The sequence below is a fragment of the Convolutriloba macropyga genome, chromosome 13 (assembly GCF_964194025.1).
Source record: "Convolutriloba macropyga chromosome 13, txConMacr16.3, whole genome shotgun sequence".
Taxonomy (NCBI): Eukaryota; Metazoa; Xenacoelomorpha; order Acoela; family Convolutidae; genus Convolutriloba; species Convolutriloba macropyga.
The window spans coordinates 31056026-31072872 of NC_134480.1; the positions used below are offsets into that span (position 1 = coordinate 31056026).

General features: G+C 36.5%; 2 protein-coding genes and 1 non-coding gene across 4 annotated transcripts in view; 2 read left to right on the forward strand and 1 right to left on the reverse strand.

Moving 5' to 3' along the window:
- The window catches only part of LOC142351908 (uncharacterized), a 438132-nt gene that overhangs the window by 149660 nt on the left and 271625 nt on the right, over positions 1 to 16847 (forward strand). The gene's annotated exons all lie outside the window — the stretch shown is intronic.
- On the forward strand, positions 1186 to 14641 carry LOC142352015 (uncharacterized). The gene is made up of 2 exons (XM_075404344.1): positions 1186 to 4886; positions 13737 to 14641. Exons 1-2 carry the CDS (start codon positions 1296 to 1298, stop codon positions 13908 to 13910), a joined length of 3765 nt encoding a protein of 1254 aa, XP_075260459.1. The 5' UTR covers positions 1186 to 1295; the 3' UTR covers positions 13911 to 14641.
- On the reverse strand, positions 12700 to 12772 carry Trnat-agu (transfer RNA threonine (anticodon AGU)). Its single transcript has one exon. It is a non-coding gene; the product is annotated as a tRNA-Thr (tRNA).

Here is a 16847-nt window from a genome sequence, read left to right on the forward strand (position 1 = left end):
TTTGATTTTCTTACTGTTTACCTCTGTTTTTCTGGCTTTTTCGGAAAAATCTCAGCACTCTGATTCGGGACTTTTGTTTGGAGATCTGCTCTTTATTTGTACCTATTGTTTTTTCCATATTTAGTCTTGAGTTTTCAAAGGCTACGCAGTTTGAAGTTGGTGATCCATGGGCTGCGCTCTTCATTCTATCTAAATAGTTTTTGTGCTTGAACTTTTGATAGGCGCAGTTTTACAACCTAAAGAAGAGTTTTGATGAAGCGTCTGTTTTGAATAGGTACTTTTGTTGAACGTAATAAATTAGAATATATTTCTAAAAATTTGTTCAAATTAAATCTATTTAAAACAGATAAAAAGCACAAATAATACAGTTAAGGACTTTTCTTTACGTTTTTTCTTGACACGAGAGAAGGAGCGAGCCATCGAGAAAAGTTTTTCTAACGCACGGGAAATTCTTTGTGTCATTTGGAGAACAATTTTTGGTAATTTACTTCTCTCACCGAAACCCTTCCATCAGTCAAATCATTTTTCCTTCTATGGTTTTTCTTTGTTTTAGACGCATTCTAATTTTAATGAAATTCTGTCTTTGATTTTATCGCCCTTTTAACCTATTATGACCTATTATTTTATTTAACCTATTATGAGGTTTATCGCCAACTTCGGCAGATATTAATCGTGTGATGCGTTCAAATTTTCTTGATTGACTTGCGTATTGATTTTTTGTAATAATGTTTCAAAATTTTAAAAGTTCGGTCACGAAGTTACTTGTCTCGCTATCATGACTGGACTGTTTCCTACTTCGAGTCGTTAATTGGCTTTGTATTTCTTCGTAGTTCAAAATAATCGTTTTTCTTTTTGCATTCTTTTTATAATTAGTAATGCCTTTATCGTTTTGTAAACAACCATGGCAGTTTCTTCGGATCTCTGCCGTATCTCAGCTTGTTACTTCACTTTTAACTTGATTAGTAGTAGTAGAGTTACTAATACAAAGCTCTAAAAGTAAAATCATGCTTTTAAAACTCCTAGTGAAGCCCTGCACCGTGTCTTAAGCCGGCTGCGAATGACCCCATTCTCCCCCTTGACTGCCGTTTGAGATGTTAGTAGGTTGTGTTCTTTATCCTCGCTTTAATATGACTCCATATATGTCTTAGCACTGACAGAATCACGAGGTGGTCTGGTGCAAGAATTCAATTTGTTAATTGGTATTCTGTAGGCTTCGTTTTAGGTTGTGAATGTGTTCAAACATCTCACTGCTTGTGGAATACCGAAATGTTTAGAAAAATCAAGGAGAGAACGAAATGATCAGGTACGAGCCGGGCCTGGTCGTAGTCGCAACATATGACTACCCCAGCAGTGAAAACGAAGATCTCTCGTTTTCTACTGGCGACAAAATTCTTGTAATTGAACAAGTTAATAACGAATGGTTGAAAGGTCAACTCAATGGAAAGAGTGGAATTTTTCCCATATCGTTTGTGGAAAAATATGGCACTCAAACGACCCAAGCCGTTTTTGATTTTCCTGCCGAATGTGCCGAAGATTTAGGGGTTAAAACTGGCGAGCGATTGTTTGTCAAATCAATCGTTGATGAAAACTGGGCCTGTTTAGTCAATAGTTCTGGCAGAAAAGGCAACGTGCCGCGAAATTTTCTGTCACCTTTTCAAATCGAAGTTGCGAATAGTTTAACGTCGGGAAGTTCCCTCCCGTCATATGAGCATCAAGGTTCTCAGTGGTCTTACAATGGCAACGTTTCTGGTAACCAATTTGGCGCGGAGTCATCAAATACAAAGAAGAATAGTTCGAATCCGCCTGGTGCTGTCGCGGGCATCGACTCTTTCGGTCTTAATAACAACCTACCTCAAAGCTCTTCGTCGCTATTTCAACCTCGAACATCACTGAACCCAGCTTCTTCAAGGGTAACTTCGGAAAAGGTCGCGTCTGCTTCGTCAAAAGCAACGCCTATGAAAGCCTTTGAGCCTCAAAATGGGTTCAATGACTTTTTCGCTGGAGAATTATCACATAAAGATACTCCGAAAGGTTTTGCTGGTTCCAGCAGTTCTAACAGTGGAGGAATGAGAAGGGCAGTTTCGCAGTATCTGGGACCAAATGACGTCACTGATGGCGACGATGTTGATGATGATATAAGCGAATTTTCATCTGGAAGAAATGCGACAGCAGAAAAAGGCTTTGACGACTTGAGTACCTCTGGAAGCTTTAGCTCCTCATTGACAAAAAGCGCGTCGTCCATGGACCTTCGACATGCTTCAAAAGCGGCAATAAAGTCTGAAAACCAGCGAACAAACGCAGTTAATGAACTCATCAAAACTGAAAGGATTTTCTCCACTGACATGGACTTATTTGTCGAGATTTTCCCGGCTTCTGACTGGAATGCGTTGAAGATCAACTACAGAAGCGTGTGTGGTAATATTGTACAGGTCCAGCAGTTTTCCAAAAGTCTGCTTGTCGATTTGGACAGAGCTAAAGCAGGGGATGAAAAATTTGGAGCCTTGTTTCTTGTAAAATGCGATCAGCTCATTCGGGTGTTCACCGAGTACTGTACGAACTTCGAGAATGTTCCGAAAACTGTTGAGCAGTATTGCTTGAACAAAGAAATCAGTCGGTTTTTTGATAAAGGAATCCAGGCTATGAAAAAACGTGGAAGTAAGGTGTTAAATATGAACTCAATTCTGTTACAGCCGATTCAAAGGGTGGTCAAGTACCCTCTTTTGCTGGGAGAGATTTCAAAACATACAAGCGAAATGCACCCTGACAAAACGAATCTTCTCAAATCGGTTGCTAAGTTACACGAAGTTGTCGAGAGCATAAATCAAACAAAAAGGACTCGAGAGGTTGTAGAAAGATACAGAAGTAACGAACCGAGCAGTTTCAGAGGAATTTTTTCCAAAATGAGCTTGGGAAGTTTGAAAAAGAAAAGCAACAGATTCAGTCAGAATATCTCGAATAAGTTGTTCAATCATGTTGTTGATGACTTTGAATTTGAAAAGTTTCGGACGGATATGAAGAGTCTTGAAAAGCAGTTGGGGACCTTTCAGGGATCTCTATCGTCCTACGGAAGAACGGTTGCAACCTTTAGTTCCAGCATGCTAGGGGTCGTCAACGAGGTCAAAGCTTTACTCTTAGACAAATTCTCGTCCGAGGAAATGTACAAAGCTCACTTAACACTGTGCACCAGGCTTAAAGAGCTGTCGGCTAAGCACGTTCTTGCAGTTGAGAATAACGTTTTGAAAAGGGTCGCAAAATTGTTAAGCATGTTCACTGGGCCTAATAATTTGGTGAAGAAACGCGACCATAAATTACTGGATTATGAAAAGTTACTCAAAGATGAAGTTCCAGAGAGTGATGACAGTTTGTACACCGCTAAGGGTAACTACACAGCATTGAACGACCAACTGAAACAAGAATTGCCTCAATTTAATAAACTTGTCCAGAAAAATTTGGCAGATCTTGCTATCTATTTTCTGAGGCTTCGGAGCAACTTCCTGACAGATTTTCGCACGCATTTTGATAAGTGCAGTCGATCTAATAAGATTTGCACTGCTGCTTCTGTAAGTCACATTAATGTAAGAGACATTTTCGAGCAGAGACATATTGAAGTAGCTTCCAAAATCGCCTCTCAGGTATCTTTTGTTCCGCCCTCCTTTGCCTCATCGCCATTGCCTTCCGAAACCACAGATAAACAGCAGAAAACCGCGTCCAATGGTGCAACTGCTTCGAGAAAATCAAAGACCTCAACGTCTAACAGACATTCGATGTTTGTCAACTCCAACGATAGTCCTGGTTCTGAATCCTCGAGCAAGCAAACCGAATCGATCAAGAAAAAAGTTCGGGCAAAATACGCTCAAAGAGATCTCTACACGTGTAAATCGCTTTACAAGAGCGACAAACCTGTACATTTAAATTTGGAGGCAGGGGAACTAGTTGGAGTTATGCAGAGGAAAGATCCGTGTGGCAATGCTAATATTTGGTTTGTGGATAACGGTGTTGAAACTGGACTTGTAGAAGCGCTCTTTCTGTCTCCTGTCTTTCCGACCAGCCCAATTGAGGAGCACGATCCAATTGTCATGCGACAGAAAAGGGCTAAAGCCACGGAGGGTTCTGTTTCTACGGTTCGAACGCGGCCCAAGTCCATGTTTGAGTCGAGTGGTGAATCAGAACATTCAAGTTCTATAGCTTTTGACCCGTTTGGAAGTCCTGATTCCAAGGATCAAGCTGACATGGGTTTGTTGGCTCCGGTTTACCTCTCGCCACGGAACAGCAGACACAACCAAGTATCGTCGGTTACATTGTCTCCTAAGCAATACAAAAAAGGCGCAACTACGACCCAAAACTCAACTTCGAAGAATTCGACAGCTAATGGAAGCACTTCCCCAAAATCACCGCGCCTGAATCAGACTACTCGGAAAAACGCCTCCAATCGTTCGTCGACACTTAATTTGAATCAAAGTGCGGAAAAATCAAATGTGGGTTTGAACATGTTTGATCCCTTAAGTGACAATAACAACTTGATAGGTCAGCAACCTACCTCTCAACACCGGAACCAAGCCACAACACATGCCACTAATCAAATGTCATCACCGAAACGAGATACACAATCTATAAAGCAGGACTTCAATCAAAGTTCCCAGCATTTCATCTCTAACTCCTTCCAACAGAACGCTTTTGCTTCCTCGGAGAATTCCAATTCACACAATTCCCAGTTATCGGACCTCTCAGTTGATTCTGGATTTGGAGGTTCTCCGTTGACGTCAATTAACAATCGCATATCTCAATTTAATTCGGCGGCGAGTTCTGTGAACAATGGTTCAATGTCAGCTGACTATTTGCAGCAGCCTGTTCAGGTGCAAAATCCACCTTCACTGGGCAGATTCAAGGTTTGCTATTATTATTGTAGTTCTACAGAAGTTGAAAAAGTGAATAAACCTCAAAATGAACACATAGCAGGGAAGTCTTCCCATGTAATACAAGATTTTCAGATCTTCTTAAATAAGTCAGTAGAATCCCTTTAGTAGTCTTTGAAATTCTACACAAATATAAACCTATGAAGTAACAAACAAAAAAATTGAACAAATCTCGAAAGGTCACTGATCTGTCTCTGGAAATCGAGGTTGATAGTTATTCACTAATCTCAATGCCGGAATGCTAAAATAAGCTATGAGCAAATAGAATTATAAATATAGAATATACATGGAGGCTCGGTAATGTGCGTTCGCACGTAATGTTCCGACGACTGCTCATATTCGAAGCAGATCACCTCGAAGAAGACGTGACCTTTCCATATAAATACCTTGTAAAAAGTCAAGAAGAAGAGGAATAAAAAGAGGCAAAGTCAACGATTAGCTGTCAACTACAAATACTAAATAGTCTTATGTAACTCCATCGGAGCCGCCGGGAGCATTCTTTAGCAGCGAGAAAATGAAATAAATAATGCCACCTTGGAGAACCAATGATACTTGTTATTGATGAGAATAGGAGACAGCATCATGACAAGCATCAGTGAGCCCTACTTTCAAGGGAACTATGCAAAAAAGACAACAATAATACCAGTATCAAAAAATTTTAAATTCTGACACCACATAGCGTCATAGCCATAAAAGCATCAGCTGCAACATAAAAGCAAAAAAATTTTGTCCGATCTACCAAAGTTGATGGGTGATGTCATTAATAAGACTAAGATACAAGTTGTCAAAAAGAAGAACAGAAAAGGGGCGAAGTTCAAAAGGTCGATCAATTTTTTCAAACCAAAAAATTTCGAAGTCATTAATATCATTAGCAATCAACTAAAATTGTGAAATACTATTTTGTCTCCAGAAGACGCCACTAAGAGCTGCCATTATCGAGAATGCGTGATAGCACTGCAAAAAGTAAAACGATTTCAGGCAAAATAAAAAAATTCATTTATACAAGAAAACGGTTTCGAGGCCGTTAAAATCATACGCTATTAGCTTAAAACATTCTCTTTTTAAACATGTGTTTTCTTTCAAAAATTATCAAAATGATAATCGTATAAGGGAACAAAAACAGCTTCCGGATTGGGCAAATGTCCTAGCGTAAAAAAAGGTTAAAACCTGTGGTATCGAAGCAATGAAGCCACTAATTAAAAATAATGACCTTTAGAAAACTAGAAAAATTTTAATTTCACTCACTAAATGGAAGATGCGGTTTGTGCTTACTGAGGCTATTCAACAGGTTGACAGAATTTTGAAATCAGTGGCAAAATTCAAAAGTAAACAGATTTTCTTATAAGAAATATTCAAATACACAAGACCCATTAGATGTCAAATGAAAGCCTTATATAGTATCAAGTATACCATTTAAGGAAGCCAACTGGATCTGTATTTGTTGATACTCAGGCTTGAGATTGCAAAAAAGACAACAAGAACGTGTAAAACACAACCAATTCGATTCGAATCTGAGGCACATTTTTGAAGGCGTTGAAGCCTTGAAAGTTTCTCTGAAAACATAATATATGATCATTGTGTTATAAAAACCATAGTGCGTAGTAGCTGAATTTTTTATCGGAAATTTTTCTGGTCTGTTATGAACAGAAAAAAAATGCAAAATTAATTTTGAAAAACAAAGCTTCAATGGAAACCATGAACAGACCAAAATTAGCTTGGATAATGCGACACGTTTAATTATAGCAGCTAAATACCATTCGTTACAAGATGGATACTTTGGCAACAAAATTTCAATATATCAAAGTTGAATGATTCATTTTGCAAAATGAAGTTAGCAAAAAAGAACGTCAAAAAATTCATTCCAGAACACTCATAAAAGAAACGGAAGTAGGTCTAGCCTTATTTTGAATTGAATCAAAATTCTGAGCAGTTTGAGGTAAGTAACTCCGTCAAATTAGAAAAAAGTGGGCCGAAGAAACGGGGACATTTTGGATGAAAAAGGTTAAATTTTTTAAGTTAAAATTGTAGGATCAAAGGAGTCAGCTGGGTTTTTAGGCAAAGCAATTAGCACTATTGTTTACAAAATTGACGTAATTTAGCAAAGTTAACGAAAAATTGTGCAAAAATTTCCTTGAATGTGATCAAACACAACGGATATTATTCCAATGTTCACAAATCTTAGAACCTCGATAACTGCCTTGAATAAAACGAAATTCAAAAAATCTTTTCAATTCCATATTCTACGCTGTACGGGCGTTCTAATAGTACCAATCACAACTCTACCATGAATATTTCGATCGGCCAAAATTGGCTGAACAAAAAAACCCGTTTGAGTATATAGCTCCTCCCCCGAGTAAAGTGAGGCGGAACAATAAATAAAAAAAAATTAGAAGCTGCAAATATGTATCTGAATTCTAATGATGCGTTATTGAAATTGCATTAAGATGCAATTTGAACTATGCATCATCAGAATTCAATTAATACCTAATTTTTTTTTCAATTTCGATAAAACAACCCATACAAAAACGCTTTAGTAGATGCTTTCATAAGAATGCATCTTCCAAAAATACAGAAGAGTTTAAAGTGTTAGCATGCATTGACAAATAGGCTCAATATATGCAGGGATCTCAAAAACGCATTATTGTTTCTTTCCAAAATAAGCGTTGCTGAAAATCAAAAGCCTTGTTTTAACGTTTTGAAGATCTCAATCTGTTAGCCATTAGAAAGCAGTTTTCATCAGTCGATAATGGCTTGAATCGCCAAAGTAACCTAAACTGCACGATATGCATGCGAGTTTTTTTTAATTTTTAGAAAGCTTTTGGGCATGCTTGAGACGCTACTAATCCAAACTGTCTCATAAGACGACGTGTAGCTTTTTAAGACTAAAATACAGAGTAACAAATATTTCTGTATATTTGAACGAAATTCAAAAAGTCTCGTTTTTTCGAAAAAATACCTTCACTAACGGTTTCTATGGGTCTGTGTGTAACACAGAATAGTGCATTATACTTCAAGTTTGTCGGAAGAGTTTGGTTTGCTATCAGAGAATTGGTCTCTTTGGAATATCCTCAAGCAGTTTCATGTTTCATGCTTTTTATATATAGGATACAAAATCCATAAGTATCACCTTGATGAAATTATGCAATACGCTTTTTGGTGGTTCGCTTTTACGAAGAATTTAGTTATCATTGTTGTGTGTGTGTGTAACTATTCAAAGTTATTGATAAGAGTAGAGTACGGAGAGATACAATTGGAGTTCAAAGAAACCAAGGATAGCTGTAATCGTTTCTTTTTAATGAACAGCGTAGATAATAAACAGCATTACTGTAATCAATTGAAACGTGCATATAGTTTAACAAAACATTGAATTTGCGGAGTGCCGTCCTGGTCTGTTTTAAAAAAAATGAAGCCTAATTTTTTCCATAGGTTCTCTGAAAATTCTCCACAAATCAAATGTTTCTTAAAATTTTTATTTTCGTCTATAGAAGCACCTCGTCGCATTTATAGTTTGCATTAAGGCCGATAGAATAGCCTCATGTGTTTACGAGTTTTCATGAGTTTAAAACTCACTGAATCTAAACGTCATGACAAAAACTGAGATTAGTTAATATACATTTGAGGTCATGTTTTTTAATCGACAACCACATGGTAGGTAGCTCCAACAAAGTTTGGAGAACTCATTCTATCAAGATGCTCGTTCTGAGAAACTCGAAAACCAGCATTTTAATACTTTTCGAAATGAGCTTTGTTCTGTACTTTTTAATGTTTTGGAAAGGAGTTTAATCTGAATGCAAACTTGGCGACAACTTCTGACCTCTATCTGAAAGTATTTAAAAGAATGTAATTTAAAATGCGGTCACCTGAATCGATTGAACGAGATCAAGAAAGAACTGCAGCAGAACGCTAACGAAGAGCAGAGCGGGGTAAATTTTGTCCTATTTCTTGGTTTAGGCTGAGCAATGCAATCCAGTGCTTGTCCAACGTTAATGAAGCTCTAATTAACCTTAGTTTTTAATAGCCGCACAGCGATAGCTGGGGCTATTATTGGCCTTCTCTTGGTTTTTTTTTATTTCGTCGTCATGATTTTTGTTACGACCATATGACGTCACAGCCACTTTTTGTTCATTCGTTCATGCAATTTCAACTGAATTGCATGTGTGACGTCATTTTTCGCTCTTAGTGGAGCGAGTTTTTTTGTTCATGCGCGTGATTAAATTTTTGGTCACACTTGACTTACCTCACTCTCAAAAATGACTTCCTCACTTTGAAATTGACTTTTATTTACTCTAATTCAAAGAGATAAGGTCAAATGGGTGTGTCACTCTAAATGAAGGTTATTTGAGATCAGCTAATAGAGGCAGCAATAACTTGTACAGATTTTTAATGAAAATATTACAGATCAGCCTTCAATGAAAAGACGAATTTCTTTGGTTTGTCTTTTTTACTGTTTTTTTTTACTGCCGATCTACGAATCTATTGCGGCTATTTTCTGGCAATCTGCCAGCTATGTTTATTATTGAGTCAAGAATTCGGAGACGTTTTGAGATTTTCATCGAATTTCAATTTCATTCCAATGTTCACAAATCTTTGAACGCATAGGAATGCATCTTTCAAAAATACAGAAGAGTTTAAAGTGTCAGCATGCCTTGGCAAAGTAAAAGGCTCGATATATGCGGGGATCTTAAAAACTCATTACTGTTTCTTTCCAAAATAAGCGTTGCTGAAAATCAAAAGCCTTGTATTAACGTTTTGAAGAACTCGATCTGTTAGCCATTAGAAAGCAATTTTCATCAGTCGATAATGGCTTGTTGAATCCCCAAAGTAACCCAAACAGCACGATATGCGTGCGCGTTTTTAATTTTTGGAAAGCATGTGGGCATGCTTGAGACGCTACTAATCCAAACTGTCTCATAAGACGACCTGTAGCTTTTTAAGACTATGAAATACAGAATAATAAAATTTTCTATATTTGAACGAAATTCAAAAAGTCTCCAGTTTTTTCGAAAAAAAGATGCCATCACTAACGGTTTCTATGAGTCTGTGTGTAACACAGAATAGTGCATTACACTTCAAGTTTGTCGCAAGAGTTTGCTTTGGTATCAGAGAATTGGTCTCTTTGGAATATCCTCAAGCAACTACAAAAAGTAGTTGCTCCCTTTTGGAGCTGTTTTATGCTTCATGTTTTTATATGTAGGATAATAATCTATATATATCAACTTGATGAATTTATGCAATAAACTTTTTTGAGACACAATTGGAGTTCAAAGAAACCAAGAGTAGCTGTAATCGTTTCCTTTTTATAGCTGCGACGCTGTAAGCTGAGCGTAGCTATAATGCGGTGCTCTTGGTTTTTTTTTGGTTTCGTCGTCTGACGCTCTTTTTTCGTTTTACATTTGTTCACACAGCAAAGCTGAAAACGTCAGATTTTCTGAATGACTTCCTCCTCTCACTAACGGCCCACTATCGGCATTTGCGCTTGTGACGTCATTTCTCACTCACTGTAGCAAAAGTTTTTAGGTTATTTGCGTGATTAGATTTTGATCATACGTGACTTACCTCCCTCAATAAAATGACTTTTGCACTTTAAAAACTTAAGCTTAGTTTGAATTTGTTCAAGGTCAGATGAACTCATATGTGCAGTAAAGGTCCCTAATAAGAGGCTTCTGCAGGATGAATTTTATTAAGCTTTATTAATTTTTCGCTGAATGTTTTTTACAAAGTTTTTTGAGCGGCGTCGATTTTTTTCAATTTAGATCTATCTGTTTCTATCTCTATTATATGGCGCGCAGGTCTATTCTTTCGCTGCTATTCCGGCAATCTGCCGGCTATGTTATTGAACAGCGTAGATAATTGACAGCATTACTGTAATCAATTGAAACTTGCATATAGTTAACAAAACATTGAATTTGCGGAGTGCCTTCCTGGTCTGCTTTAAAAAAAATGAAGCCTAATTTTTTCCATATGTTTTCTGAAAATTCTCCACAAATCTAATGTTTCGTTAAAAATTTTATTTTCGTCTATACAAGCAACTCGTCGCATTTATAGTTTGGATTAAGCCTGATAGAATAGCCTCATGTGTTAACGATTTTTCATGAGTTTAAAGCTCATTGAATTTAAACGTCTTGACAAAAACTGAGATTAGTTAATATACATTTGAGGTCATGTTTTTTAATCGACAACCACATGGTAGCTCCAACAAGGTTTGGAAAACTCACTCTACTCAGATAGTCGTTCTGAGAAACTCGAAAACAGCGTTTTAATACTTTTCGAAATGAGCTTTGTTCTGTACTTTTAATGAATTAAAATCACTTGAGATAGAAAAGAGGAGATACATGAGAACATAACCGAATAACGTGAACAATAACCCACTAAATCTGAAATGAAATTTAGAATAGAAAAATTATATTTAATCTTTTTTTTAATTCATTGAATTCTTCATGTCTTGTATTCTAATGAGTCCCATATACCGTGAATTTTCCGCTAATTCAATTGAAGATTAAAATTTTTCAGAAAAATAGAGATGGAGTCGTAGGAAATCCATCATTGTTTTTTAAAAAAAATTCTTCATAAAATGCGTGCTGTTTGTGTTGTTTTAGCTAATTTGAAATCTGGAGATGTTTTTTTTTTCAAATTGAGTACTGTGACAATATAAACGAAAAAGTAAAAGTAATGTTTTCGTTTTTTTAGTTAGCAGAGTTATTTTTTAGTTTCCGGAAAGTTTTGGTCAAATAGTTTATTTTCAGTTTCATAATTAGCGAACTTATACGTTGCAGTTGAGATCACATTTACTTCAATTCTGATTTAAAGCTTTACAGGTTTAAATCTGGCTCTATTAAACGGTTTCACTATCAAATGTTCGTCCTATCCATTTTTTCCCGCGAAATTGCGAAGTGCTCCTGTTCCATTCTTTAGAAATTTTTGAATGAAACTTGATCTTAAGATCTACAGAATTGTGCTCGTTTTTTTTTTCCTGCAAAGCGTGAACAGGCTGAATTAGAAAACAATCCCTGCGCATATAGTTCCCCGTTTTTAAAGGAAATGTTGGAACAGTGAAATATGTAGGTTTTGTTGAAGACTTTTGATCTCTGAGTATCTCGAACCACTGACAGCATCTTTACTTTTAGTGTAAAATAGATTACATCGTCATCACATCAAATAGAAAGTTGCATTTTTTTGCTGATAACAGTAAGTTTTTTTTTAATTTCGGGTTTCGTTGTGTTTACTACTTATTAACAAGAGATTTCCAGATTACAATTAATTGCTAGGTTTCACACGTGGGTAAAACATAAAACCCGCAAATTTTACAAATCAAAACAAATCAGAAGTCATCAATCCATCAAAACAAATTAAGGAAATCAAGCTTGTGCTTGAACACGTTGCTCGTGGCTCCCTTGTTATTAAGTTGTTTTATTTTCGCATCTCAGTTGGGTTGTTATCAGAAGTTACTCATTTTGTGTAATAGTTTTTTCAGCTCTTCCGTTGACTTTTCTGACGACTTTTGATCCTAACCGAAGTTGGCCATCGTTAAACTTATAAATTTACGTCGAAATCATATGCGTTGCCAATTTAAACGGATTTACTCAAACTGGTTTATAGATTGTTCCCCTTGTTGCAAAGGTTTCTTTTACTCATTATTGTAAATCAAATAGTTTACTTATGATATGAGCTGGTGAAGTAATTTTTGTTCGTTGTTTATCTCGCGGGCTTTCTTTTTTTCTTTCAGCTACTGAGGTGCTGTTAATGTGTCTCACCAACCTCTAACTTTTAGGTTGGAAAAAAGGGAGACAGGTCCTGGGCGGATTTGAACCACCGATCTCCTGTTTACTAGACAGGCGCTTTAACCGATAAGCCACAGGACCACATAAAGAGTCGTAGACCTCTAGCATCGAGTGACATATTCCTTAGGTATCTAAGTTATAAGATTAAACGTCCTTTTTCGGATTATTATAATTTAAGTTTCGAAAAAAAACATCCATGTTGCTTTGCATCTCAGTAATACATACTTAGCATAGTTCAGCTTCAAGTGTTGGTTGTAAATCAATCATCTCCGCCCCCTGGGTTCGCAATAGCGATATCATTAAATATTTGGATGCTTCCTTCTCAAGCGACATACTGCTGATCTTTTTATGCATATTTTTTTCTGACATACTTGACTTTCCTGGAGAGAATTCGATAAAACTAAGGTAAATAGTTCGTGACATTGTGCAAAGCTCACACTGTACCAAAACTGCTGGTAAAGCAAAAATTAAACGTGTAGAGTATTTATGTCAGGTTTTTTAGTGTTCATGTTATGTATCGTTGCTTATAAGTCGTTTAAAGTTAATACTTATGCGCCTTCTCATTTTGTGCCTTGAGTGAAAAGTGCTGCTGGTGCTCGTGCTTCAGCACCAAACCCTGTCAAAAAGGGGGACTGGAGTTTCGTCAAGTTTAAATCAAGTTGACCACAATTAATTCTTTCTATACCATTTAATGCCCATGGTGAGATTAGAATGCGGAATGACAATTGCAGTTTGTTGAAGTTTATAGTGCTTTTTAAGTGAATCTTAGTTGAAACACTCACGTGCACATTTTAAAATGCCGAAAGTGCAGTGCCAGAAGTTAAAATGCCAGAAGTTGCTACTTAGCCAGAAGTTGAATTTCGTAGACTTTCGTCATATTAAAACGTGCGCGTTTCGTGTTTTAAGCAAGGTTAAGTGACTCTGCAGAAGTCACTACGAAATTCTGACTTAATTATCGAACCGCTTCCCGGTTCTCGATAAACGCCAGAAGTTCTCAGTGACTTCAGAGGCAGAGTCACTTAAACATTACTAATATGCTTCGCAGGTGTTATGGACTCACGAGGCTAGTACGCAAAGCGAGATATCTCTAAAAGAGGGTCTGGTCGTTGACGTGATTCAGAAGAGTGACATTTCTGGGAACGCAGAATGGTGGCTGGTCAGGGAACCAATTATGTCCTCTGAAGGATATTTCCCTGCTGTTTACCTGGAACAGGTGTGAACTAATCACTGAATGGATGGAAAAATTGCGATTGGAAGAAACGTGAAGATAAATAAAGACTTCGAAGAGATGGAACGATTCCCAAAACTTGTATAGTATGCAAAATGATACCTCTGACATTCTCGGATCCGGAAAACTTGTCAACAATAATCAACTATTGAGATATTATGAGCAGCTGTTTATAGCTAATTATCAAAATACAAGCAATACCTTTTTGGAACCCATGATGAGCAATTTGAAGAATCAACCAAAACGAATCCATATTATTATGTATATATGATACGAATCACTTGCCTCGTTATACTGCAAATATGCGTGTTAGCCATAAACTTAATTTTGGGCGAATCTTAAAAACTTTAATTATGCACAATTGTTTCTTAAACCAGATACGTGTAGTTTTTACATTGCTAGCACAACAAAACTGCCCCCAAAGTTCTTGCTATCCATTACCATAACCTTTTAATCTATTTTTATTGTAACAAATAGCGAATTAATAAATTTCCTCCTTGTGCTATTAGCTATATTTTTCTACCACTGTTGTAAATTGTACATATGAGTTAAATATGTGGTATCTGAGAAGTTTTAACGCTATTTATTTATTTCCCTTTTATCTATGTTCTGATTGGTAATCTTGTGTCCGTTTTGCGGCTCTGTAATCGGTTTCAGGATCTACATATCAGTTTACGTCTATTATACGCTGAATTGAGTCTTTTATCACTATTACCTTCTTACTAACCCGTCTGTCGTTATTATATGAAAAGGCTAAATGCTAGATTGAAAACAAATGATGAAATGAAACTATACATTTTTCGACGGCTGCGAGAGGCAAGTTGGATGTTAAATAGAAAGGATCTTACGGCCCTTTTCATTTTGAAAACTCGTTAATAGCTGTGTCAGCTTCTCAGACAGCCATTTTTCGCGCCTATTTTTATTACGGCTCGAAGTGGAGTGTATTTGAAACGTCTTTTTTATCAATAATTGTTTGGCTTATGTATAAAACAGGATCTAAAAGGCAATGCTCCACGTAAAAATTTGTTGTTTAGGTCAAGCTACTGAAGAGCAAAAAAAGCAAAGTGAAAAGAAGGTACTTTTCTGTTCTTGCGGCGTTTTCGAAAAAGCGAGAAATAATATTGCGTTTTGATTGTCAACTCGAGTTGACAAGGAAACTGAACTTATACAATATGCTGACGATACTGTTATTTTATCTTTTTTGTACATCCATTGACGAAAGCAAGGCCAAGTAAGAGCAAAATGCCAACAAACTAATTCAATATTTTCATGAACACCAACTCACAGTAAACACCTCAAAAACCGAATTCATATTCGGTGATAGCAAAAGGAAAGACTTAAAAGAACAGATCATTCCAAATTCAATTCCAATAGACGAGAAACCTGAAGTAAAACATTTAAGCGTTCATATATACAGCAATTTAACATTTCAGGGGAAGTTAAACATATCCTACGAAAAATGGTCCAAGAAATAAAAACAATTTGCGCTATTAGAAAATCTATCCCACAAAAACTTTGAGACTGGTCTTAAATGCACTTTGAGACTGGTATTAAGTCATTTTCACGTCTCAGCAGTGGTCATTCCCGCAATTGAGCAGAATCTAATAGTTTCAGTGGAGAAACAGCTAAACTGGGTGTAAAGGGCAACATATTATAGAAATTGAATCTGTTGAAGATATTAATCGCAGTCGGAGCCTACTCCCCGTTGAACTATTTTTGCGAAAAAAATTACATTTTTTTTCGAAAATAAAAAAAAATAGTTACGACCTGCTTTGAAACCTCCAACAGGATGTCCATTGGTCAATTGGAGTCTTCATGAGTCTAACAGGACAAAAAAATTGTTTTGGAACCTGAAAATTTTTTCCAGCAAAATGCAGAATTCATTTGTAAGATTGGCAAAACTAAATTGGATTGAACTACCGAGTGAAATTTAAGTCAAACAAGACAAAAAAATTTCCCCAAGTTGCTTAGAGTCTTTTTCTGCCTCAGTTTTTAACTTGATCTTGTGTTTGTGGAAGGTTACTTGTTTAACATGGCGTGACTTTAATTTTGGAATTATGAACTGAACTTACTATTGGTTGACGTAAAAAATGTACAAATTTAATGCGTTTTTTAAATTTAATATGCCACGAAAATGCAATTAACTTCGATTTTCTGTTGTGATGTTGCAGTAATTTGTAATTTGTAAATAATTACACTGACGGAATAACATCAATTGTATATTCCTTGACATGGTTCAGAATCCAGTGTTCTTTTTTAATAGCCGCCATTAGCCTCCCAACGGCTATTATTTAGGTGCTCTTCTTTTTACTATTCGAAGAAATTGAATTGTATGGGTAATATTTGAAGTCAAATAAGAGTAGTTATTTTGGTCACGCCGAAACAGGAAGTGAAGCGAAAAAGCGAGTGGTTTTGCGGCGTGAATTTTTTAACTCGAATTCAAAAGTAGAGTGAGAAAATGGTTCTTGGCAAAACAAAAATTGGCTTTCCCGCAAGTGTTTTTTCGTTCACAGCGGCATTTTACATAATTTTAACTGTTTTTCCTTTTTTGATCCGATTTTTTTTTCGAACTTGTTGTCTCAAAGCATTCATAGTCTCAACCTACAATTCAAAGAATTTTCATTCACTAAAATTGTAGGTCAAGACTTATGCTGGTTTTTTTTAAGTTTGCTTTTCCTTTTGTTGACGTTTAATTGCTCTCAACCGAAGTTTGTAGCAATTATTTCTATTCCTGTTGGTCTTTTTTGCGATTTTTTGTTTGTTCAATTTTTCGTCTCACCATTTGACTTAAAAATGATATAAACAGGTAGCGCCCAGCGGGATTTTAGTTTCATCAGAGGCCCTGTGCCGCGTTTATCCTTCAAGTGCTTAGGGTGATGAAGCTACTAGGAAGGCCGTAGTTTAAGGTTAAAAGATCTTTTGTAGGAG

Bases quoted from the DNA above. Each gene is read 5' to 3' on its own strand.
- LOC142352015 (XM_075404344.1), top strand. From the start codon at position 1,296: ATGATCAGGTACGAGCCGGGCCTGGTCGTAGTCGCAACATATGACTAC. The intron at 4,887-13,736 runs GTTTGCTATTAT...TATGCTTCGCAG, and splicing joins CTTCACTGGGCAGATTCAAG to GTGTTATGGACTCACGAGGC.